We start from the raw sequence: 26,320 nt of genomic DNA on the forward strand, positions 1-26,320 counted from the left end.
GAATTTGAATGGATGGGTATCCATAAGGCAGGCCTTTGTAACCCATTTGGGGGCCTCCTGCTGTCTCTTGTGCCCCGAAGGCCTGTAATTGCCTTCTTAAAGAAACTGTTGCTAAATGTATACTTTCTAAAACACTAAGTAACCTTCACAGAAAAATTGGTGGTTGAGGGGAAAGTAATCAATTTGCTATAATGCTAAGAAAATTATCTTATCCAGCATCCAAATGAACAGTTTACTCTAGCAAGTTCCAGTCACCCTCCATATATTCCAGCAGTCAGTATAAATAAGCCATTATACAAACAGAGGAAAGGATTGAAGCAATTTATTTGTTTTCATGATTTACATGATTGTATAGAATTATTACTTCTAAAATATCTTCAAAAAGGAATAAACTGCAGAAATGCCCAAAGAACATTTTGTCTCAGGTAGTATTGCCATACTGACATTTGGAAAAAAATTACTTCATACTGAAATATGCAAGATATTATTTGCTGATTCATGAATTCTTCTGACTCTAGGCAACCTCCAACTTCAAAAAGGATTCTATCTGTTCAGATTCCACAGCCTGGAAAAAGGCATCATAATCCTGAAAACAAAAAACAAATGTAATTATTGCTCATCCTTTTCTTCCCCAGATTATTTAGTTTACCAACATTCATGGCTTTCTAATCTAAAAAATATTTAATGGAGATGCCATACTGGATAACGAACCTGGCCAGGTGACAGACATCTCAGTGGGGGAACATTGGAGACAGTAAACTATTGTCTGATCATTGGCATAACCATGGGCAAGGATAGAAACAGATGGTATGGGAAAGTAATTTCAGGTATGTGAAGGCTGATAATGTACAATGTATTAAGCAGGAACCTGGAAGCATACATTAGCAACACATGTTCTCAGGGAAAGACACAGAAGTATGGAGGCTGTTTATGGACCATGTGGTCCCTCGTAGGTTTGTCCTACTGAGACAGAAAGAATGGTAGTGTGAAGATTTACAAGAGGTGAAAAATTTAGTCAAGAGGAAGAAAGCATACTTCAGGTTGAAGCATACAGGGCTTTTGAAAATTACTAGGTAGCTAGGAAGGAGCTCAAGGGATTTAGGAATCCTAGAAGGAGACATAATTCAGCCTTGGTGTGTTGGATAAAGGAAAACTACAAGGCATTCTGAGGATAGGACCACTCAGGGATAAAGAGGAAACAAAGTCAACATAAGCAGGCTAAAGTGCTGGAAAATGCTCCTTTATTAACTTCATTGTTGGAGAAACAAAACAAACAACAACTACAAAGAAGATGGAACCCAAGGGCCAGACAGGTTACTTTAGAAAGCAAGGGAAGAGATTAGTGGGGCATTTACAGTGATTTTTGTGTTTCCCCTGGCCGCAGTAGTGTCAGAGGACTAGACGAAGGCAAATGTTGTTCCATTGTTCAAGAAAAGTAAAAGGGATAAACCTGGCAGTTATACACCAGTATACATCAGTGGTGGACAAATGAATGGAGAGGATTGTTAGGGACAGGATTTATGAGCATTTTAATGAACATAGTCTTAGAGATAGTTAGCATGGATTTGTGAGGAGCAAGTTATGCCTCAAGCACCTGAATCTGAGTACAAGGTTAATGGCAGGAATCTTAGCAGTGTAGAGGATCTTGAGGTCTAATTCAATAGATCCCTCAAAGTTGCCACACAAATTGGTAAGGTGGCTAAGGCAGACTATGGTGTGGAGTTTGAATTCAGAGTGCAGAATTATATTGCAGCTCTATAAAACTCTAGTTAGACCACACTGCGAGTATTCTGTTCAGTTCTGGCTGCCCCATTATAGGAAGCATTAGAAGGGATGCAGAGAATCTGCCTGGATTAGAGAACACATCATGCCACAAGGAAAGGTTGAGTGAGATAGTACTTTTCTCTTTGAAGCAAACGAGGGCCAGATGTGACCTGATAGAAGTGTACAAGTGGGAGAGACAGGGTGGACAGCTTTATTCCTGGAGTAGCAATGACCAAAACAAGAGGCCATCCATTTAAGGTGAGTAGTGGAAACATTAGGGAGATGTCAGAAGTAGGTTTTTAAAAATATATAAAGAGAGTGGTAGGGGCCTGGAATACACTTTTAGGGGTAATAGTTGAGGCTGATACAATAGGGACATTCAAGGGACTCTTGGATGTAGGAAAATCAGAGGGCTATGTGAGGAAGAGATTAGCTTGACCATGTAGCAGGCTTAGATAGGTTGGCACAACATGGGCTGAAGGGCCTGTACTGCACTGTACTATTCTATATAGTATATGCTGAATGGTCACTTTGTTCAATACACCTGTACACTTCTCCATAAATGCAATTATCTATTCAGCCAATCACATGGCAGCAACTCAATGCACAAAAGCATGCAGACATGGTCAAAAAGTTCAGTTGTTCAGGCCAAACATCATTGTGGGAAAGAAACAAGATCCAAGCGGCTTTGACCGTGGAATGATTGTTGATACCAGAGGGGGTTACTTGATGCAACTTAGAAACCACTGATCTAGAAATTCCTCGCAGAATCATTTCTAGAGTTTACAGAGAATGGTGTGAAATACACACAAAAAAAAATTCAGTGAGCCCCAGTTCTGCGGGCAAACACACCTTAAATGAGGGAGGCCAGAGGAAAATGGCCAGACTGGTTCAAACTGACAGGAAAGTGACAGCAACTCAAATAAGCACACAATATAATAGTGGTGTGCAGAAGAGTGGCTCTGAACTCACAACAGGTTGTGGATGGGCTACAGCAGAGGAGCACACGGGATTCCACTCCCGTACCTAATAAATAGGCCACAGTGTATATACAGGTTGCAACTTTGGTACTCAACATACAACCAACTCACCCAGCAAGAGATGGGGCTAATGGGAGGGTGACAAGGTAATTCATGAGGATAAGGTTACAACATACCCCACAGTATTGGTCTCCATTAAATATTTGTGGTGGCATTGCTTTGGGATCCCCTACTTTTTTTCTCATTTCATCTTTAAGTTCCTCATTTGCCGACAGATCCAGTAATTTGTAGACTATGCCCTTCGAAGACAAGATGGATTCAATATGTTTCTGCTTCTTCTCCAGCTAGAAAGTTGATAAGATGAATCCCATTAGCAATCTTGGAGAAACAATTGTTACAAACAGTTGAACAAGTTCAATAGAAACTGGTTTCATATCTTATTAACAAATCAATTTTGACATTACATACAAAACTGCAATACACTACTGTCCAGATATTCAGAAATCAGTGGTTTGGTTTCTGATCTGGAGTGTGCTGATGTCAACCCATTTCCACTCACCAAGATCGTGGTTTCTGAACACAACAGGAAGATGGTGAATGCGGCTGATGGAAACGCTCTCTACGGACTGAAAGTTCTCCTATTTTCAGAGATGGGTGGTGGAAAAGATGCACACATTTCATTTCATGTAGGACCCATTTTGTGTCCCACGTTCCCTATAACCTTAGTGGATTCTCTGGAAAGGTTTCTTATTCTACTGTAAGATCTTTAATGAACGTGCAGCAGACTATTAATAGGAATAACATTCCTTGTCTGCAAAAATCTGCTCATCCGACACCCAAAGTCATGAGTGTTCCAGATTAATAGAATTTAACCACATCATCAGTAACAGGTTCAGTATATAACCACCTGCTTCTTAAAAACAGATGGAGCTATTTTTATGAACGTACTTTATTAGCAAGTAACTACAGAACTGTCAGGTCAGCAGGAAAGATCATTGGCTGCAGTCTGCCATCACTGCAGGACTTCATGTGCCCAGGACAAAGAATCAGGCAGGGGGAAATATTATTGCAGACACCACCAACCTAGCAAACTGCCTTTTCCAAAAGCTACATTCTGGAAAGCACTACAAGGCTATTAAAACAAAAACTTCACACCATCATAGAAGTTCTTTTCCTGAAGCAGTTAACCATTCTAATTAGCACCCTCCCCTCCATCTATTACCTCAGACACTGCACTGTGAACACTTTAATCCACTTTTTATAATGTTTACACTGTAAATACATGCTGCTATGTGCACATTTTAATCCACATATGTACTTTACTTTTTACACAATTCTTTATAATTGTAGCATGTCACACCAACACATCAAATTCCCATTGATAGAAAAGTAAATGCCGAATGAAGATGACCAATAGTTAATTTATTACAAACAGAAGTTGCTTTAATTCTCTCATGAATTGATGGAATTCCAGGGTCTTTGTTATACAAACGCCACACATCACTTCAAAGAAACATAATTAAGCCAAAAAAACAGACACACAAAACACAGGTGGCCCAAAAAAATATTGAAGAAAAATTTAAGGAATGGCATTAGGAGCAATTGAAAGCATAGAAAAGTTTATGGAGTAAATTCCAGAACTTACAGCCACAGCAGCTGAAGGCACAGTTCCTGATGTTGAGACTGGAAATGAACTTCCTTCCCTGGGCTATAAGATTTCATAAATCCCCACTGCCACACAGCATACATGTACACCCTGTCCTGCTGCCCCTCCCACCAATCTCCAACTCCTGTTCACACTCCCATCTTGCACTGGCGACTTTTCATCTTTTATTGCTGCTGTTTTGCATAATTATTACTTTTATTATAATAAGTAGCAGAAGCATTTTACAGTCTTAAACAAACATGCATCTCACACTGTCAACCTGTCAATCTTCAGGCCATGCCACTCAGGGACTTGGGTTAATGTTAATGTGACTATATGTTCTGAACTGTAACTACTGTATGTGCTGTGTGTGACTATATGTACTGTGTTTTGCACCCCGACCCCACAGGAGCTAGGTTTCATTTAGCTGCAGACTTGCCAATGGTGAATGACTATGAACTTGAACAAGAAGCCAGACCTGTTAGAGTGCAGAGCTATTAATTTTTTTTCAGGAAGGCTGGGTGGGAGGATAGTTAGAGGTACAGAGTTCAAAAGTGGGTATCTCGATTTTTGAAAGCAAGATTGAAAAAGAAAGACAAGTTGGTAATAAAAATGAGAAAATGGAAATGAAGGAAGATTATGAAACTATTTTCTACTTAAGAAATTTGTACTAGTAGAAAATTAAATTAGAAAATGGACAACTACAAAAGCTCATTCTGTACTTGAAATGACATGTGTGCATTCTTCCTCACCTCCCCACTACATAATATTTTGCTACAATAAAGACAACCCTTCAGCCCATGCAGTCTATGCCAGCACAGAGCATTTCTATCAGTCTCATTCACCTGCCTCCACCCCATTTCACCTCAAGGACAGCTTTCAGAAGTACTGCCTTCTGATGAAGCAGGAAAGCAGAGCATGAACGTGGAAATCTATGTAGTCGTGCACACTCACAGACCTGGATCACATTTGGTTCAGTGGAGTTGTGCAGTAGCAACTTTATAGAATGCAGAACAATACAGCACAGGAACAGGCCTTTCAGCCTAAAATGTTGTGCCAAATGAATGAATACAGTACAGTCAAATAACCAACTGAGCTAATCCCTTCTGACTATACAATGTCCATATTCTTCCATTTCGTGCATGTTCATGTGGCTGTCTAACAGTCTCTTTAATGCCCATCACATTTGCCTCCAACCCTACACAGCACATTCCAGGCATCTACCACACTATGGGGGGGGGGGGGGGGTGGGGGGAGGAGAGAACTTGCCCCAAAGATCTTCCCTTAGATATATGCCCCCTAGTGTTAGGTATTCAATGCTGGGAAGATTCTTGCTACCCATTTGTGGTGCTCAATCTTACAAGGAGTTGCCAGATCTCCCCTCAGCCTTCAATGCTTAAAAACAAAAAACCCCACAAGTGTCCAAACTCTCCTTATAAGAAATGCACTTTAGCAGAGAGCATGCTGGCAAACTTCTTCTGCACCCTCTCTACAGCCTCCACATCCTTCATTCAATGGGTGCATCTTAACCAGAGTTTTATAAAACTGCAACGCTAAACCATAGCTTTTGAACTCAGTTGCTTGACTAAAGGCAAGTATACCATATGACTTCTTTATCACCCTTTAAAGAGTAAGAGAGACACGAGTAGATATTGGACTGCTGGAAAATGACACTGGAGTAGTAATGGGGTGGGGGGGAGGGAAACAAAAAATGGCAGATGAACTTAAATATTGTGTCATTCATCTCTGTGGAAGACACCAGCAGCATGCCAGAAATGCTAGAGTCTCAGGGGCAGAAGTGAGTGTTGTTCCTAAGGACAAAGAGCTTGGGAAGCTGAAAGGGATGAAGGTAGATAAGTCACTTGGACCAGATGGACTACACCCCAGGTAGGTGAAAAGATTGAAAACAATAGTAATGATCTTTCAACAATCGCTAGTTTCTCCAATGGTTCCAAGGGCTGGAGGATTGCAAATGACACTCCACTCTCTTTTTTTTTAAAAAAAGGGGGGGTGAGAAAGGCGGCAGAAAAAAAGGAAATTATAGGCCAGCTAGCCTGACTTCAGATGGTTGGAGTCTATTATTAAGGATGAAGTAAGTCGCACTTGGAGGCACGATAAAGTAGGCCAAATTCTGCATGGTTTCCTCAAAGGGAAATCTCGCCTGATTTGAGCAAATAACAGGCAGGACAGACAAGGGAGAGTCAGAGGATGTTGTTTACTTGGATTTTTAGAAGGTCTATGACAAATTGACAATCATGAGGCTACATAACAAGATAGAGCCCATGGAATTATAAGCAAGATTATAGTATGGATAGAAGATTGACCGACTGGCAGGAGGGAAAGCACGGAATAAAGAGCAGCCTATTCTGTTTGGTTGCCATCGACTAGTGCAGAGGTCGGCAACCTGCGGCTCCAGAGCCACATGCGGCTCTTTGATCTCTGTGATGCGGCTCCCCGTGGTTTGTTAGCTTTTGAAATGTAATTCGAAATTTGAAGATTATGGTGATCTTGTACAATATGAAAACTTTGCGGAGACACCGTTTCCTGGCACATCCGAACCGGCTCACAATTAGCCACCGTTCCGACTAAGGGAGATAGCCTACGGGGGTTTGTGAGTACGTGTCTTTTGGAGCATCCGCGCCCACGGGGACGGGTTGAGGGAGGCTTTAAAGCAAGGCTGTTTAGTTCGAATAAAGTTACCTTTGACTGCAGTCTTTATTTTAGCGCTGCGTGTAGCGCTACACCGCTACAACGTGTTTTTTATCGCTATTAATATACATCACAACTGCCAATGCCTGACACCCGCCAGTGCGCGCTTTCTTTTAATTCTTCGATCCAAGGTAGGCTACCTATGTAGTAACCTTCAACCCAACGTCTTTTTTTCGGAGTTCAAAATGTTTTTGTTGCATGCAGAAATGTAATTTCGTTTTCTCTGCAGGAGTTCATCAATTTCAAAAATGCAACACATTATAGTTTGTTTATACATAGCATAAAGGCAAAAAAAACCCGTTGTATGCAGTGTTATTTCATTTTGTGGCTCCCAGTGTTTTCTTTTCTGTGGGAAATGGGTCCATATTGGCTCTTTTAGTGGTAAACGTTGCCGACCCCTGGACTAGTGGGTCCCAATACCTGCAGAGCCCATTTCTTCTCATATTATGTCAATGATTTGGATGACGGAATTAATGGCTTTGTGGCCAAATTTACAGATGATAGGTGGAGGTGGGGGTAGGTAGTGTTGAGGAAGCAGGTATTTAGCAGAAGGACTTGGACAGATTAAGAGAATGGGCAAAGAGGTAGATGGAATATAGAAAAGGGAAGTGTACAATCATGCACTTCAGTAGAAGAAATAAAGGCATTGATAGTTTTCTAAATGGGAGAAATTATAAAATCAAGCACAAAAGGACTTTGTTGTACTCATGTAAGATTCCCTCAAGGTTAACTTGCAGGCTGAGTCGGTGATCAGGAAGGCAAATGCAATGTTAGCATTCATTTCAGGAGGACTAGAAATTAAAGGCAAAGTAATGCTAAGGCTTTATAAGACTTTGGTCAGAAGGCACTTGGAGAATTATGAGTATCTTTGGTCTCTTTATCTAAAAATTTATTGGTATTCGAGAGAGTCCAGAAGAGGATCATGACAATAATTCTGTGAATGAAAGGGTTGGAGTACGAAGAGCATTTGATGGCTCAGGGACTACACTTGCCAGAGTTTAGAAGAATGAGGAGCTTATTGAAACCTATCAAATGTTGAAAGGCCAAGATAGAGTGGATGTCACAAGGATATTTCAAAATTCTAAGTTTATTATCAAAGGACATACATGTCACTATTTCCAACTCTAAGACATTTTCTTGCAGGCATACTCAATAAATCCAATAACTATAATAAAATCAGTGAAAGACTGCACCGGAGTAGACAACCAGTGTGCAAAAGACAACAAATTCTGCAAATACAATAAAAAAATGTTGCCAGTTCTTACTAGAGTGGGTGGCACAGTGGTTAACAAAATGCTTTATGGTACCAGCGACCCAGGTTTAATTCTTGCCGCTACCTGCAAGGAGTTTGTACGTTCTCCCTGTGACAGCATGGGTTTCTTCCAGGTGCTCCAATTTTTTCCTACAGTCCAAAGATGTACTGCTTGGTAAGTTAATTGGCCATTGTAAATTGTCCCGTAATTAGGCTAGGGTTAAATTAGGGGTTGCTGGTGGCATGGCTTGAAGGGCCTGTATCCGAATAATAAATAAAATAGAGGAAATCAAAGATTCAATTACACGAGGTATTGAGACCAGGTATTGGAGCTTTTTGATTAGTTTTGAGGGGATGACAGTACTGAATGCTGAGCTGTACTCAAAGAGCATCCTGATGTATACACCTTTGCAGTCCACATGTTCCAAGGTTGAGCGAAGAGCCAATGAAAAGGCATCTGCTGTGGAGCAGGTTGGCAAATTTGAGCAGATCAAAGTCACTTCTCAGGCAGGATTTTATCACCAACCTCTCAAAGAACAATCACTGTAGATGTAAATGGTACTAAACAATAGTCATTAAGGCAGGTTATCATATTGCTTCTTATAGTGGGAGAGCTTAGGAACAGAGGGAACAGCTTCAGAATTGAGCATAGGTTCCCAACTTGGGGTCCATGGACCCCCAGTTAATGGCAATGTCCCATGGTACAAAAAAAGTTTGGAAATCCCCAGAAGAGAGGGATGTCCATTTGGAACAGAGATGAGGAAGAATTTCTTTAGCCAAAGGATGGTGAATCTGTGGAATTCATTGCCACAGACAGCTGTGAAGGCAAAGTCATTGAGCATTACCAAAGATTGATAGGTACTTGATAAGTCAGGACATCAAAGATTGCAAGAAGGCAGGAGAATGTGAGTAATTTATTATCTCCCTCAAACCCAATGGAATGTAAGAACAGACTAAATAGGCCAAATGGCCCAATTCTGCTCCCATGTCTTATGGTCTGTGTTGCTATTTTCAAAAAGCTTTGAACTTTGACTCCAAGATCACTGTTAATGACAATACCCTTATGTTGATATGTAATGTACTGTCTCTTTACATTGGATCTCCCAAAGTGTAACACTTCACATTTAGTGGGATTAAACTTTTTCTGCCATTTCTCAACCATATCTGTAACAGATCTATATTCTGCTGCATCAATTATGAGTTGTATACACTATCCAAACATCACCAATCTTCACATCATCAGCAAACTTACCAACTCACCCACGTACAATTTCAACCAATCCACTTAAATATAATCACAAGCAGGAAGAGGTTCCAACAAAGATCCCCGAGGATCACCACTGATCACAAACATCCAGGCAAAATAAATCCCATCAACCACTATCTTGTCTTCCATGGGTAAGCCAATTCACAATGGATTCCATGCATTTTAATCTTCTAATGAGATTCCCTTGAGGAACCTTGTGAAATATCTTACTAAAGTCCATGTAGACACCATCCACAGCTCTACTTTCAATTACCTTCACCTCTTCAAGAAACTCAATTGTTAGTAAGACACAACTTGCTGAGCACAAAACCATTCTTACCGTCCTTAATTAGGTCATGGTTTTTCCAAATACTCGTAAATCCTACCCCCAAGAATCCTCCACACTAGCTTTACTACCACTGGTACAGAACTCACTGGCCAAAATTTCCACTACTATCCCCATTCCCCTCTTTGAATAATGGAATAATATTTGTTGCTCAATGGCACTCTAGGACCTTGCCTGATGCTAGAGAGCTCCCTCTGTTCTTCAGCAACCCTCTATGCCTTATCATTCACTGTGCAAATCCTACCTGGTTGTTCTCCCAAAGTGCAACACATCACACTTGTCTGCATTAAACTGATAAATCCAACTTTGATCAAATATCATGTTCACATCACTACATGCCTTCAAACCAATATTGGAATACAAAACAATACTCAGCAGGTCAAGCATTGTCTGTGGAGACAAAGACAGAATCAATGATTCACATCAATGACTTTCATCAGAACTCAGAAAAGCTGGAAAATCAAAGTTTTGAGAAGCAAAGAATAAAAGAAACATCAGTGGTAGAGTGGGGAATTGAAAGAGTGACAGGTGGCCAAGGTTTGTTAACTGTAAACAATCTGTCTTTAGAAACCTGAAATACAAGTATATGCTGGAAATACTCAGCAGGTCACATAGCATCTGTGAAGGGACAAGAAGAACTTATATTATGGGTTAATGATCTTGAACAAAACTAGCATGTTAGCAGTTTATTTTGCTGTCTCTGTGTTGCATCTATTATTACTATGTATACTATTTACTCTGAGAGCCTCATTTGAGTGAGGAATTTCATTGCACCCAGTGTATATATCAAAATACCAAGTCATAGAATCACACAGGCCTTTCATCCCAATCAGTCCACAACTACACTATACCCACACATTTAGTTCTAATTTCCTGAGATTCATTCATATGGCTCTTAGCCCTACCCCTCTATGTATCTATCAAAGCGTTTATCAAATGATACTATTATACCTGCCTTAACTACTTCTTCTGGCAGCTCATCCCACATACTCACTGTCCTCTGCACGAAAGAGTAGTCCCTCAGGCCTCTTAAATCTTTTCACTCCCTCATCCGAAACCCATGTTCCCTAGTTTTGGACTCCCCTACTCTGGAGCAAAGGACAGATACTATCCACCTTATCTCTGCATCAAACTTCTGTGATGTTGTTCCTGGTACACCTACATTCCAAGGAATAAAGACCTAGCTTGGCCCTTCAGTACAGCTCAGGACCTCTAATCCATCCTGGCTAAATACTCGGGCACAGCGCCACACTTAATCAGATGCTAGTAGATCCTCTCTCGGAATTCCCTCTAGTACATTCCCTTTTACTCACCAGCCTGTAAATCATCTTGGCTAATGTAATCTGATTTTCCATTATCAACATGGAAGGCTAGTCAATGAGATATCTTTTTCAAGTTAGACGAGTTAAGCTTGGGAAAGAACAAGTTACTATTTTTATATTCCATCTCTGCTGATACCTCTAGAAATAATGGTTGAACAGATCTTGGACTCTTATCTCTAGTGAAACTAAGTTTTTCCACAACCTCCCAAAACTTTCAAAGTTAAAACTACTGACCCTCAAACTAGTTCCCATGTTAGTAGCAACTTTCACCCCATTTCTGATTAAACCCTCCCACCACACACACGCGCGTGGCCAAGTGGGCTAGGTGAAGCTCGTTAGTTCGAGCCTCAGCCGAAAAGCGTGTTTGTCTGAACCACACAGCGCTCCTGCACGTTTATAGCCTAGTGGCGGCGGCTGGTGCAGTATGGACAAGACAACTGCTTGCAACACACACACAACGCTGGTGGAACGCAACAGGCCAGGCAGCATCTATAGGAAGTACAGTCGACGTTTCGGGCCGGAAACCCTTCATCAGGGCGACAAAAGTTTGGTGTCTTTTCCTACGAATAGTCTATTATTCAAAGCCCCAGTGCATTTCTCCTTTCCAGGTCAGCCAATCCTTAACTAATTAGATAGACTACAATTCTCCCAGTGCCTTGATATTAACCTCAGACAAGCGGAGTTTCTTTACATCTGAGAAGCGTTGTTGGGGGGGGGGGGGGGGGGGGTGACGAGAGAAATTACCACCATCGGAATCAGCCTTTCCCCATTCAGGAGCACTCACTCCTGAGTATCTTCAGCCAGGTAGAATACGCCCTCATCACCCCATTAGTCCCCGCCCGTCACCGTTTTCATTTCCCTTTTCTACTTAAAAAGTCCCTCTTTAACCTATTATTTTGAGATAAAATTAGTTTTTGTGTAACTTTGCAATGACGTGTCTCGCTAGTTGCAGTCCATTGGATTTTTTTTTAAAAAAACTAGCCAATCTCCGAGGTGAGCAACAATAGAACACGAGGACAACAGGAAAAAAATTGGGTTGACTGTATTCGTTCAAAGCTGCGTTCGTTAATAAAAAAACCCATAGAGCTTCCCTGTTCACCAAACTGCCCTAGTAAAAACCAGGAAGGCACCTCACGGAATTTCTTACTTCACTTCAGCGTACTATTGCTGCAACTTCATGATTTGGCTTCCGGCAAAGCAGCATATAATAGGATTAACTTTTTAACTCCACTTCGGCTTTTGCACCAAATTCAAATGTAGCTGCCTCGGGCAAATATTGATTCTGGAGCTGGCAACAATCTCACTACCACATTTTCGCAAGTTTAAAATTTTATATAAAACTTCACGCTTTTCAACATTAACAATACACTTCTCCACCCCTTTCAGTCAACAATAATGCTTCAGGTAAAGACCTTTCAAAACCAGTTTGCTGTCACAGTTTACGATGTTTAAACCCCAATGCAGAGAATTCAGGAAAATTAATGACAGAAAATGACTTTAATAAAACGCGGTAAATACCTCAACCGTGGCAGTAATGCTGGCGTAGTAAACACTAATAGACATACTGCAGGTTTCCGAGTTCCACAGAGAATTTCCACAAACTAACTACGAGCTACAGCCGCGCCCTGCTCCGTTCTTAAATAGTAAAACACAACGTAAGCGATTATTTGCATATTGAATATGGAATAGACGTAGCGACGCGGATTTCAAAACAATTTAAACTTTAACACTAAATGTGTGACTCAACCACATCCTCGCAGAGGAGCTCAGCAATATAAATACAACAATAGAATAGATTTTAAAGCACAGGTTTTACATCCCCAAATATGCGAAGCTGAAGGCGGGTTGAGCAGAGGAATGGAGTGAAGTGCGATCTGCGACTGGCCTCCCTTTGTGGGACTTACAAGGTGTTGCTGAAGTACAAATGTCAAGTGAATCACCTAGGTTAACATTTGAGGCGGTATCTATTGTACAATCAGTACTTAAGATTTAAATTCATTTATTTATCACATGTATATATACAGAGAAATGTGTCCATCGTGCTAATAACCAACACAATCCAAGGGTGAGCTGGGGGCAGCCAGCAAGTGACACCACGCGTCCTGACGCCAACCTAGCATGCCCACAATGTTCAGCTGAAGAACAGCAACGAAACAAGTTCCTTTCCTCCCTCCTTTCCTCTCTCGTCACCCCCCCCCCCCCAACAACGCTTCTCAGATGTAAAGAAACTCCGCTTGTCTGAGGTTAATATCAAGGCACTGGGAGAATTGTAGTCTATCTAATTAGTTAAGGATTGGCTGACCTGGAAAGGAGAAATGCACTGGGGCTTTGAATAATAGACTATTCGTAGGAAAAGACACCAAACTTTTGTCGCCCTGATGAAGGGTTTCCGGCCCGAAACGTCGACTGTACTTCCTATAGATGCTGCCTGGCCTGTTGCGTTCCACCAGCGTTGTGTGTGTGTTGCAAGCAGTTGTCTTGTCCATACTGCACCAGCCGCTGCCACTAGGCTATAACAGTTGCATGTATTGTAACTCCAGAAACTAAATGAAAAAAAACTGGAGCCGGATAATTGTTCACCTAGTTTTTCTTTTCCTTTCTTTAAGTGAAGCGCTCACATATGACGTAATGGCATAATGATGTATGGCATTCACGTGCTTTCTACATATAAACCATAATGACTTACGAAAGCAAAGAATGCTTAATCAAACATTACTTTTACAATATTATTCAGATATAATTGAAATATTGAATACACTACACTCCTCTCTACTTAGCTATATACTAAATTAAAAAGCATCTTAACTGAAATACATAATATATTGTTCTCTAGCCATTATATATATACAGTATACTATATAATACAACCACAACATTGTAAATTTTAAATTGTCCCATTCAGGACTAAAGATTTAATCACTTTAATCACTGTGAAGGATTTCTTACTCTTGTGAGATAACATTTTTCTGGATGAGCTTGGCAGGTGAGATTTGTGGCACTGAAACAATCTCAGGTTTTGGGGTAGATTTAGATTAATTTATTTATCACATGTATAGATACACAGAAATGTGTCCATCGTGCTAATAACCGACACAATCCATGATGGTAGTAGGAGTTGACTCTTGGAAAGCAGGGAAGTGGTTGTGACATCTCAGGACACCTTTCTTCTCTATCAATTGACTCAGCTCTCCTCAACTTATTGATGTGTTGTCTCCAGGTGACATTAGATGCAACCTCCATTGTGCAGGAGAGTCGTCTAGCGCTGTTCTTAATCTTTCCAAGTACTTGCTTTTGATCATCTCCACAGTCCCTCACCAGAACTGCTTGTATGAGGAGCCCTCAACTTGTCTCAGCCATTTGTCCTGCGTACTCATTCTGAGATTGTCTTTGAGGAGACCCAAACAGGATCTCACTGGATGTCCCAGGAACAGCACAGGTGGTGAGTTGTTGATTGCTGAGTTTGCTGCCTTGGTATAAGCACGAAGGAAACTGGTGTGCACCTGATTCAGTGTCAGTGTAGTGTGTTCTGCTGACATTGCTAGTAGTGTATTCTTTAGTCTCTGGACAAATCTTTCCGCCAAGCCATTTCTTAGATGCAGGGTATGGTGCAGATGTAATATGTCTTATTCCATTCATTTTCAGGAATGACTGAAACTGTTTCACAGCAAACTGTGGTCCATTTTCACTGACTAAGTGTTCTAGAACTCCAGTCAGAGACTCCTCAACACATCTACAGTGTGCAAGGTTGTAGTGGAGGCTATTGGGAACACTTCTGTCCTCTTTGTAGTTGCATCCTCTATAACCAAGAAGTTTGTGTCCATGACTGGTTTGGCAAAATCTACATGAATCCTTTGCCAGGGCAATGCAGGCATTCCAAACGATGGAAAGTTGGTGCTCTTGGCTGCTTCTGGACATGTTGGCATCCCAAACAGTGCATGTCAAGCTGCTCAATCTGGTGATCTATCCCAGACCACCTGATAAAGCTTCAAGCCAATGCTTTCAATTCAACCATGCCTAGATGACCAGCACAGAGCTCCTCCAACACTTTAGCCCTCAGCTTCAATGGTGCAACATCTCTCAATCCCTACCTAAGGCAACAGCCATGAAGGGTAAGTTCATCCCGGTACTGGTACAAACTGGGGGAACTGGGATTTCTTCGGCACTTTCCAACCACTTTGGTCTACCATGTAGACCTGAGATAGTGTGGGATCTTTTCTGGTTTCTCTTTGGATCAACTCTGCCTTAACAGGGAGACTTTCAATTCACATTAGAGAGAATAGATCAGGAGGAGTGTCCTCTTCTGTAAATTTTTCAGGTATTTACTTTTCCAAGGATAAACAGGACAATCCATCAGCATTTCCATTAATAGTTGTCCTCTTGAATTTGAACTTGCAATTGTGTCCTCAGGAAACAGAGCCTATCTCTACATTACACCACTGCTGTTAGTGGGACATCTTTCTGTGGATTGAAAATTTACACTAGTGGTTGAAGGTTAGCAATGAATATAAACTTTCTCCCATACAAGTAGTCGTTGAAATAGTTTACAACCCAAACCAGACTCAAGGCCTCGCTGTCAATCTGTGCGTAATTTTCTCTGCAACCATAAGGGAACATAATGCAAAGGTTATGGGGCGCCCCATAGCAGTTCACTTCCATCACTCAACATGTGACATGACTGCACCTATACTATATGTCACAGGTAAGATTCACTGGACAATATGGATCATAATGTCTGGGTACAGTGTCTAACATCACCATTTCCTTTGCCTTTTAGAAAGCCACCTCACACTGATTTGTCCAATGCCATTCCTTCCCAAACTGTAGTATTGAGTTCAAGGACTAGAACACAGTAGGCAGGTTTGCTGGGAACCTATTATAAAATTGACAAATCCTAAAAAGACACAACTGTGACGCGTCTTTTCCCTAGAGGCATCCACTACTGCTTGAATTTTCTCAGCACGCTCGTATAAACCTTGTACATTGTGTGACTAATGTAAGCGATTCTTGATTTAAAGAATTCATACTTGTTGTGCTATTTTCTGAGCGCATAATCTTATCTTTGTAATACTGTCTTGAGATGTTCCTTGTCAAGCATGTAAGAGTGCCTGGACAGTCTTGCAACACCTGGTCCATAGCTTTCTGCTAGAGTCCAGGTGCAGATGCTACTCCAAAAATAAGCCTATTATAGTGATAAGCCCAATAGAATGTGTTCATGTTGATAAACACTTCAGATTCTTCTTCCATCTTCATCTGTACGTATGTCTCCACTAAATTCACTATGCTGAAGTGTTTCACTCCAGAAAAGTTTGCAAATACAGTTGCAAGAAAAAGTCTGTGAACCCTTTGCAATTCCTTGGTTTTCTGCATTAGTTACTGATAAAATGTGGTCTGATCTTCATCTAAGTCACAATAATAGACAAATACAATGTGCCTAAACTAATAACACACAAACATTTGCACTTCTCCTCGTCATTATTCAGTACACTATTTAAACAGCACAGTCTGTGAACCTCCGTGGTAATGCCTTCTACGAAAGCTATTTGGAGTCAGGTGTTCCAATTATTAGGATGAGATTGGAGGTTTGGATTGTGGCAGTGCCCTACCCTATAAAAAGTCACTGACTGACGGAGTCTGAACTTCTCAAGAAAGATCTATTTATGTGCACCATGCCTCGACCAAAACAACATCCAGAGGACCTTAGAGGAAGAATTGTAGAGATGCATGAAGCTGGAAAACACTACCAAAGCATTTCTAAAGACCTGAGTGTTCATCAGTCCACAGTAAGAGAAATTGTCTACAAATGGAGGAAATTCCATGCTGTTACTTCTCTTACTAGGAGTGGTTGTCCTGCAAAGATCACACCAACAGCACACTGTGCAATGTTGAAGGGGGTGAAAATGAACCCGGGGTAACAGCAAATGACCTGCTGAAATATCCAGAACTTGCTAAAATCCCTGTTCCACAATGCTTCTAGGACAATATTCTGTGGACAGATGAGACAAAAGTTGAACTTTTTGGCAGAAATGCACAGGGCTATTTTTGGAGGAAAATGGGCACTGCACACCAACACCAAATTTTCATCCCAACTGTGAAGCATAGTGGAAGGAGCATCATGGTTTGGGGCGGTGTTGCTGCCTCAGGGCCCGGACAGCTTGCAATTGTTGAGGAAAAATGGATTCAAAATTGTATCAAGACATTTTACAGGAGAATGTCAGGGTAGCAGTCCATCACCTGAACTTTAATAGAAGTTGGATAATGCAACAAGACAATGATCTGAAACACAAGAGTAAATCAACAACAGAATGGTTTAAGAAGAAGGAAATATGTGTTTTGAAATGCCCAAGTCAAAGTCCAGATCTTAACCCAATTGAGAAACTGTGGCATGACTGGAAGAAGTCTGTTCATGCAAGGTATCCCAGAAATATTGATGAACTGAAATAGTTTGTATGGAGGAATGGTTTTGTGTGTCCTTTTTATTGGGTAGGGCACCTCCACAACCCATACCTCCAATCTCATCTCAGTGATTGGAATCCTCCAGGCTGATGCGTAGGATGGATCAACAGTTATCGGAAATGTTTGGTTGAATTTATTGCTGCACAAGGGGAACCCAGTTATTGAAAGCAAAGGTTCACATATGTTATCCAACAAACACATGTTATATTGGATAATTTTTTTCAATAAGTAAATGAACAAGTCTAATGTTTTTGTGTTATTTATTTAATTGGGTTATTTTTATTTAGTTTTAGGACTTACATGAAGATCTGATCACATTTTAGGTCATATTTATGCAGAAATAGAGACTATCCCCTATCGTGGGCTGAGGATATTAACCTACTTTCAGTATTGGGTTGATAGTAAGCTTAAAATTATCACAGATCCTGACAGAGCCATTCTTCCATTTATGAAACCAAAAACATTCTGCAATCAGCAATGACTTCAGTTCTAAATAGCCCTGCGTTATGTTCACAATATCAGCAAAGCTCATTTTGGCTGGTTTTGCTCGAGCAGTTAAACTTTTAAGCAAGCTGTATGTTTTTTTTTCACCCATTGCACTCAGCAAAGCTGGAACTCATTTCTTATTATCTGTTTCACTTGCTTCAAAATACTGCTCAGTTTGTTCAGTATACAATATCCAGTTATCTGTTATGCAATTGAACGCATCTGTCTTTCTGATGAAGCTTGCCATTTTTGCTTTTTTAAAATTTATTATTAGTATCACTTGACACTCACTGTTTATGAACATGTGGCCCTACACATTGCTTCATAATTTCATCAGTTTTCTGCCTTTTTTATAAAGCACAACTATTTCTTTCCCCTTCTGAAGGAAAACATGCTGCACTTCAACAGGAAGATTGTCATCTTGGGTTCACTTTAAAATATCCTCACCACCACTGTTATGTTTTCTAACTCCAGAAATGAATCAAAAGAAAAACATGGAGGTCGGAATAATTGCCTTCCTAGTTTTTCTATTTCTTTCGTTTAGTGAGGCACTCACATAGGACATAGTGGATTCACTTAACTCTTACACATAAGCAATTCTTACTATGTAACCAAACAAAGAATGTTTAATCAAACAATATATTTACAATATTACTCAAATATAATTGAAATATTGAATACATTACACCACTCACCCACTCTCTCTCTCTCTCTCTCTCTCACACACACACATATTTGCACACTGTTCTAACCCTGGTTCTCTAGCCTCCATTTAATTTAAAGAATCGGTCTCTGACTTCCCTTGTGGGCTTGCAGACCAAGGGTCTTGACTTCCGGACTTCTGATCGGCTTTTGGGCTTCGCTCTTTGGTATTGACCCCAGGACTTGCCGATATAGGATTCTGACCCAGAACAATACCAACAGAGATACTTCCGTGCTGTGACTACTTGCAAGAAATGAAATTATTCAGCATCAGACTCAAAATTTAGTATAGGAAATATTGACAGAACCAAGACAATCGCAATACAAATTCTAGTGATGTTGTATTGCTGCTTAACTGGAGTCTAAAATAGTTGTATAAGCCCATCAGCTACTATGAGACAGGGTAGCCTTTAAGCTAAGATAAAAGATCCACCTTGCTTTCAACCAATTTGATAGTGGGGACTTTGGCACAGCAGTAAAACAGAAATGTTGCAAATGCTCTACAGCTCCGCCATCACCTAACATTCTGTCTGGTTCTGCTTAGGCTTGTATTTCCGACATTTTCTGTGTTATTTCAGTAATTACAAGGCTTTTGCATCATTTGAGGAAGTAATAGTTGATGCACATCCTATATTCTCCAATACAATTGGTTAACAAGGTCATTTTTGAAATTTTAAATTAACAGCTGACAAGATATTAGCTGCCAGAACTCTGCACTTTTGTCACCCTTTGTGTGTAGAGACAGAAGTATTAGAGCTAATAATGACTCCGTCTGTCGAAGTAGACAATGGATGTGCCCGGTCCGGGGCGCAGGCCTAAGCGATGAATATGGAGATCCTGGGCTGCCTAGTCATGAAGATCCCCCTCTTGGCCTCGCAGATGTGGTCCAAAGGAATGCAATACAGTACATTTAGCATCAGCTTGGTTGCAGGAGCTGCCGGGAGTTGACGTGATACGTTATCCAATCGCCTTAGAGCTACAGACTTAGATTTTGAACATAGTTGCCATCCTGATAATTCCCTTACTCCCAATATCAAGGACCCCCACCATCTAGGACATGCCCTCTTCCCACCACTACCATCAGGTAGGAGGTACAGGAGCCTTAGGCCCCACACCACCAGTTTCATGGAGAGTTATTACCCTATAATATTAGATTCCTGAACTGACATGGATAACTTCACTCACTTCAATGCTGAGCAGATTCATGATCTATAGACTCACATTCCAGGATGTTTTACAACTCATGTTCTCAGTGTTTTTTTATATGTGCACAGCCTGTCTCCTTTTGTGCATTGGTATTGCTACTAAACTTTGAAAGATTATAGAGCATCAGCAAAGTTCTCCATCCCTTTACAGTCTGGCATAAATATCAATCTTACTGTCAATATGTAAATGACAGTATTGATTTTGGAATGTCCCCCATTCTTGTTTCAAAATAAATTACTTGATCTGCCAGAATGTATATTTTACTGTAAAATTATTGTTACTACATCCATCATTCTCTTATTTTCATTTACAGAATGGCAACTTACAATTCTCAAAGGCTATCAATGCTCCAGACCACTCTCCTTTTTTTGATTATAATTGTAAAACCATTTTGAAAGTCAGTATAGTAACTCCTACTATAGTTTTCATCTTTCTGTTGTTGTTCATACATGCCTTTCACCAGGAACTGTCCTTTTTTTTTGGGCCCCTAAGAAAAACTGAACTGACATTGGAGAGAGTCCAGAGGAGGTTCACGAGAATGATCCAGGGAATGAAAGGGTTAACATGTGAGGAGGGTTTGATGGTTCTGGGCCTATACTCACTGGAGTTTAGAAGAGTGGGGGGGGGGGATTTCACTGAAATCTATTAACTATTGAAATGTTTTGAAATATATTAACTCAAATATTCATTTTTCTGTTTTCTCTTAATTTATTAAAAAGTCTGTAGCAAAGAGGGTTTGAGGTCACAGGTCAGGAATCCATCAGTTGCAGGAATATTGAGAGAATGTGCTGAGAAGTCGCTGAAAGTAAGTCTGTAGGTTATAGAATCAGCTCAGTGTTGAGATGAGTGAAGTTATCCACACTAATTGAGGAGCCTGATGGTTGCAGCGTGATAACTATTTCTGTACCAGGAATAGGTCCAAAGCTTGTGTACTTCCTGCCCGATGGTAGTAGCAGGAAGAGCGGATAGACTATCAAATATTCAAAGCAACTCTTAGTGGTTTCCGACAGTGACACTGGCAGCCTGTATTCTTAAGGATGGTGTCTCATTACTGTGGGCAATTTATCTGTTTTCATGGTTTACACATTCCATAAAAGATGCACTGCAGTATAGAATTAATATTTACAAAAAATTTTCGGATAAGAAATAAACTAAGAAATGCCCAAAATAAGAACATTTTGTCTCATGTATTATTGGCATATAGACACTTGGAAAAAAATTACTTCATACTGAAATATGCAAGATATCATTATCTGATGCATTAATTCTAATTATGGACAAGGATTCTTAACTCCTAGAAAGGGTTACAGTAAGTGATGGATACAGCCCAGTCTATCACAAGCGAAACCATCCCCACTGTTGGATACATTTACATAGAAACATAGAAAATAGGTGCAGGAGTAGGCCATTCAGCCCTTCGAGCCTGCACCGCCATTCAGTATGATCATAGCTGATCATCCAACTCAGAACCCTGTACCTGCTTTCTCTCCATACCCCCTGATCCCTTAAGCCACAAGGGCCATATCTAACTTCCTCTTAAGTATAGCCAATGAACCGGCCTCAACTGTTTCCTGTGGCAGAGAATTCCACAGATTTACCACTCTCTGTGTGAAGAAGTTTTTCCTCATCTCGGTCCTAAAAGGCTTCCCCTTTATCCTTAAACTGTGACCCCTCGTTCTGGACTTCCCCAACATCGGAAACAATCTTCCTGCATTTAGCCTGTCCAATCCCTTTAGAATTTTATATGTTTCAATAAGATCCCCCCTCAATCTTCTAAATTCCAGTGAGTATAAGCCTAGTCGATCCAGTCTTTCTTCATATGAAAGTCCTGCCATCCCAGGAATCAATCTGGTGAACCTTCTCTGTACTCCCTCTATGGCAAGAATGTCTTTCCTCAGATTAGGGGACCAAAACTGCACACAATATTCCAGGTGTAGTCTCACCAAGGCCTTGTACAACTGCAGTAGAACCTCCCTGCTCCTGTACTCAAATGCTTTTGCTATGAATGCCAACATACCATTTGCCTTTTTCACCGCCTGCTGTACCTGCATGCCCACTTTCAATGACTGGTGTACAATGACACCCAGGTCTCGTTGCATCTCCCCTTTTCCTAATTGGCCACCGTTCAGATAATAATCTGTTTTTCTGTTCTTGCAACCAAAGTGGATAACCTCACATTTATCCACATTAAATTGCATCTGCCATGAATTTGCCCACTCACCTAACCTATCCAAGTCACCCTGCATCCTCTTAGCATCCTCCTCACAGCTAACACTGCCGCCCAGCTTCGTGTCATCCGCAAACTTGGAGATGCTGCATTTAATTCCCTCGTCTAAATCATTAATATATATTGTAAACAACTGGGGTCCCAGCACTGAGCCTTGTGGTACCCCACTAGTCACTGCCTGCCATTCTGAAAAGGTCCCGTTTACTCCCACTCTTTGCTTCTTGTCTGCCAACCAATTCCCTATCCACATCAATACCATACCCCCAATACCGTGTGCTTTAAGTTTGCACACTAATCTCCTGTGTGGGACCTTGTCAAAAGCCTTTTGAAAATCTAAATATACCACATCCACTGGCTCTTCCCTATCCACTCTACTAGGTACATCTTCAAAAAATTCTATAAGATTCGTCAGACATGATTTTCCTTTCACAAATCCATGCCGACTTTGTCCGATGATTTCACCTCTTTCCAAATGTGCTGTTATCACATCTTTGGTAACCGACTCTAGCATTTTCCCCACCACCGATGTCAGACTAACTGGTCTATAATTCCCTGGTTTCTCTCTCCCTCCTTTTTTAAAAAGTGGGGTTACATTAGCCACCCTCCAATCGTAAGGAACTAATCCAGAATCTAAGGAATTTTGAAAAATTATCACTAATGCATCCACTATTTCTTGGGCTACTTCCTTAAGCACTCTGGGATGCAGACCATCTGGCCCTGGGGATTTATCTGCCTTTAATCCCTTCAATTTACCTAACACCACTTCCCTACTAACATGTTTTTCCCTCAGTTCCTCCATCTCACTAGACCCTCGGTCACTTACTATTTCCGGAAGATTAGTGCATCACATGCAGCCTACCCCGGCGGTATGTGAGGGACACCAATTGCTAGGGAGTCAGCAAGAAAAATATGGGGGAAAAGAGTTCATCACTAAAAGAAGGAAGAGAGAGGTATCAAGTATGTAGCTTTTTTGGTCAGTCTGTTAGAAGGTGGAAAGCAAAATCATTGTACTTTATAATAGGAAAATAAACATTTAAAACATATGAGGATAATGTGGTGTGATTCTTTCATTTGATCCAGTGCAGTTCTCGAGAGCTGAATGGAATTCTGTGCTGTAAAACACTAAGGCTCTATGGAATGTAAGAAGAGTTGTATACTGTTCAGTTTCCCAGAGTGCCGCAGGAGGGTATAAACAAGGCAACACACGCAAAATGCTGGAGGAGCTCAGCGGGTCAGGCAGCACCTACAGAGGCACATGGACACTTGCCGCTTCAGATCGAGACCCTTCATCGGCTGTTCATCTTCCTCTATTGACACTGCCTGACCCGCTGAGTACCTCCAGCATTTTGTGTGTGTTGCTCAAGATTTCCAGCATCTACGGAACCTCTGTGTCTCCATATAACGTGGCATTATAACTCAAGAATGATGCTTCACATTGTGGATCTGACAATGACATTAGCAAGGCCTACTGTGTTTCACAATTCTTCTCCCTTATACACAGCCCCATCTTCATTAAATGAATATTTTCATGAAAATTATAAAATATTGCTGAATGAAAAACGGAATCAAAATCAAGTGAAATAAAGGAGTCATTAACTAACCAAACACACAAAAATGAAATATATTTTACTGGTGAGTGACTCTCCATTCTGATTGATAAATTTGTGCAGCTGGTTTTCAGTAAAAATACAATTGAATTACGGGAATAAAGATAAATCCAGCAACTTGCACTATCAGCATTAAACATGAAACTTCAAATGCAAACAGATGGACACATAGGAATTGTGAAATTCAGAAGAGTTGGAAATGAGCAGCAAGTCAGGCCAAGCCAGTGGAGGGAGATAAATTGAGTCACTGTTACAAATAGATGACCGACAGCTGAGCTGGTACAAACAGAGAAAGTGAGCCTGATAGTATTGAATTTGAAATGGACCCTGGAAAGCTGCAATGGGCCTAAACTTCCCTTCCCTGTAATAAAGAGTCATTTAATCCTTGATGAGAGATATGATGAACAAGGAGATAAATTGCTAAGTGGTTAACGTATGCAAATTATCAACTGGATAATTGTTCTGTTGTGAATTATTTGATTACAAAATTACTTACACATATAAATTTGCATCCACTTAAGATAATGGTCTGAAAGGCAGAAAGAGGTCTTCTTAAAATCTTCTGTTTTAGATTAAAATAAGGCCTGTTTCAGTTGTGGTCAGTCAGCTTCTATCTACCATGATGCTCGATCTAATATAATGAGTTAAAGTTCTGGCTAAATTAAAATATTGTCAGTTCATTGCAAATATTAAGGCATTAAGTTTGAAATAAAGATGACTGGAGACGGATCTACTTTATTGGTTATTGAATACCCCTGTCTTTGTCCATCTATTCCTGAAGTTCTCATGTTTGATTTTTTTTAACCTTTAATCTCTATCTTCAACTATTGAAAAACTACTGTACATATTTTGCATAAACCTGAGCTCAATGAAAACTCTGATGCCGATATCCTAACATAGTTGGAGCTGTCAGATAATATCCATGGTGGGGTAAGCATCGAGTTGATCTTTTGGAAAATGACTCACTATGTAGAGCCTACCTGCAATCTGCAAAGACAGGTTGAGAATGTGATAGAATTACTGCATTTGTCTCGGTAAGTGCAGGCCCAGCAACGCTCTTAAGGTAAATTCCAATCAGGGCAAAACAGCTGATATGACCAGAAGAAGCTGTAGAAAACAAAGGACTTAACCCAGTCCATCACCGGCATAGCTCTTCCCACCACTGAATGCATTGATATGAGGCACGTCTTCTGAAGTCGGCATCTGTCACCAAGGAATGCCATCATCCAGATCATGCCTTTTTCCCTCTGCTACTGCTGGATTCGGTGGCCACTTTATTAGTTACACCTGTACACCTGCTCGGCAGTGCAAATATCTAATCAGCCAATCATGTGGCAGCTATTCCATGCAGACATGGTCCGGAGGTTAATTTGTTGTTCAGGACAAACATCAGAATGGGGAAGAAATCTGATCGAAGTGACTGACTGTGAAATGTTACCTGATGCCAGACGAGGTGGGTTGAGTATCTCAGAAGCTGCTGATCTCCTGGGATTTTCACCACACAGCAGGCTCGAGAGTTTACAGAGAATGGTGCAAGAAACAACAAAACTTCCACTGATCAGTAGTGCCTTGTTAATGAGAGAATCAGAGGAGAATACCCAGTCTGGTTCAAGCTGACAGGAGGGTGACACTGCCTCTGTTTGTAAACCAAGTACTCCATCCTCAGCTCTATCACTCCAGTTCCCATTCCCCTGCCAAATTAATTTAAATTAACTAAAATTAACTCAGTTAATTTTAAATTGAGCAACTCAAATAATCACACATCGTAACAGTAGTGCACAGAAGAACATCTTGAAGTCTTGAATCTTGAAATGGATAGCAACGCGTGTACACTCAGTGGCCACTTTATCAGCTGCCTCCTGTACCTAATACAGTGGTCACTGAGCGTAGAAGCTTGAATTCCCCCACTATGAGGTTCAGGAGCAGCGAGCTGCCTACAGCCATCAGGTTTGCACAAGTCTAATGGAACACGTAAGCACTACCTTTGCAATACCATGGATTTGTCTCTGTGTTATTTATATTTTTCTTCCTTGTTCTTATAATTCTTGTATAATTTCTGTTCTGTTGCCTGAACCTGTGCAAGTGAGGTTTTCTTTGTACCTGAAGCTCTCTTTATTTGTGTATCTGACAACAAGCTTGACGTGATGCCACCTCAAACACTCCCTCCCTCCAACACTGTGCGTTCAAGGTATACTAGTCATAGGATGTACCACAACCACTTATCATAACCAAAGAGGAATTGGAGCAGGGGGCAGGGGTTCATATTTCTGGATCATTGGGATCCATTCTGGGGAAGGTACAACCTGGACAAAAGGGGCGGGTTACACCTGAGCCCGAGGGTGACCAATATCATTGTGAGCAGGTTTGCTAAAGCT

The 26,320-nt window shown here is 40.8% G+C and overlaps 1 protein-coding gene across 1 annotated transcript; it reads right to left on the reverse strand.

Annotated features, from left to right (window-relative positions):
* Nucleotides 1–306: 306 nt before the first annotated feature.
* On the reverse strand, nt 307–12,914 carry zgc:153284 (uncharacterized protein LOC751696 homolog). Its single transcript, XM_059981275.1, has 3 exons — nt 12,783–12,914; nt 2,921–3,088; nt 307–586 (listed from the first exon to the last, which is right to left on the reverse strand). The coding sequence occupies exons 1-3, from the start codon at nt 12,825–12,827 to the stop codon at nt 515–517; spliced, it is 285 nt and encodes a 94-aa protein (XP_059837258.1). The 5' UTR covers nt 12,828–12,914; the 3' UTR covers nt 307–514.
* Between the last annotated feature and the right edge of the window lie 13,406 nt (nt 12,915–26,320).

The sequence above is a fragment of the Hypanus sabinus genome, chromosome 10 (genome assembly GCF_030144855.1).
Source record: "Hypanus sabinus isolate sHypSab1 chromosome 10, sHypSab1.hap1, whole genome shotgun sequence".
NCBI classification, from domain to species: domain Eukaryota; kingdom Metazoa; phylum Chordata; class Chondrichthyes; order Myliobatiformes; family Dasyatidae; genus Hypanus; species Hypanus sabinus.

Excerpts from the sequence above, each read along its gene's own strand:
- zgc:153284 (XM_059981275.1), bottom strand. The coding sequence starts at position 12,827 with ATGTCTATTAGTGTTTACTACGCCAGCATTACTGCCACGGTTGAG. Across the intron at positions 3,089-12,782 it reads GCATTACTGCCACGGTTGAG|CTGGAGAAGAAGCAGAAACA; the intron begins GTATTTACCGCG and ends TCAACTTTCTAG. Across the intron at positions 587-2,920 it reads ATGGAGACCAATACTGTGGG|GATTATGATGCCTTTTTCCA; the intron begins GTATGTTGTAAC and ends TTTTGTTTTCAG.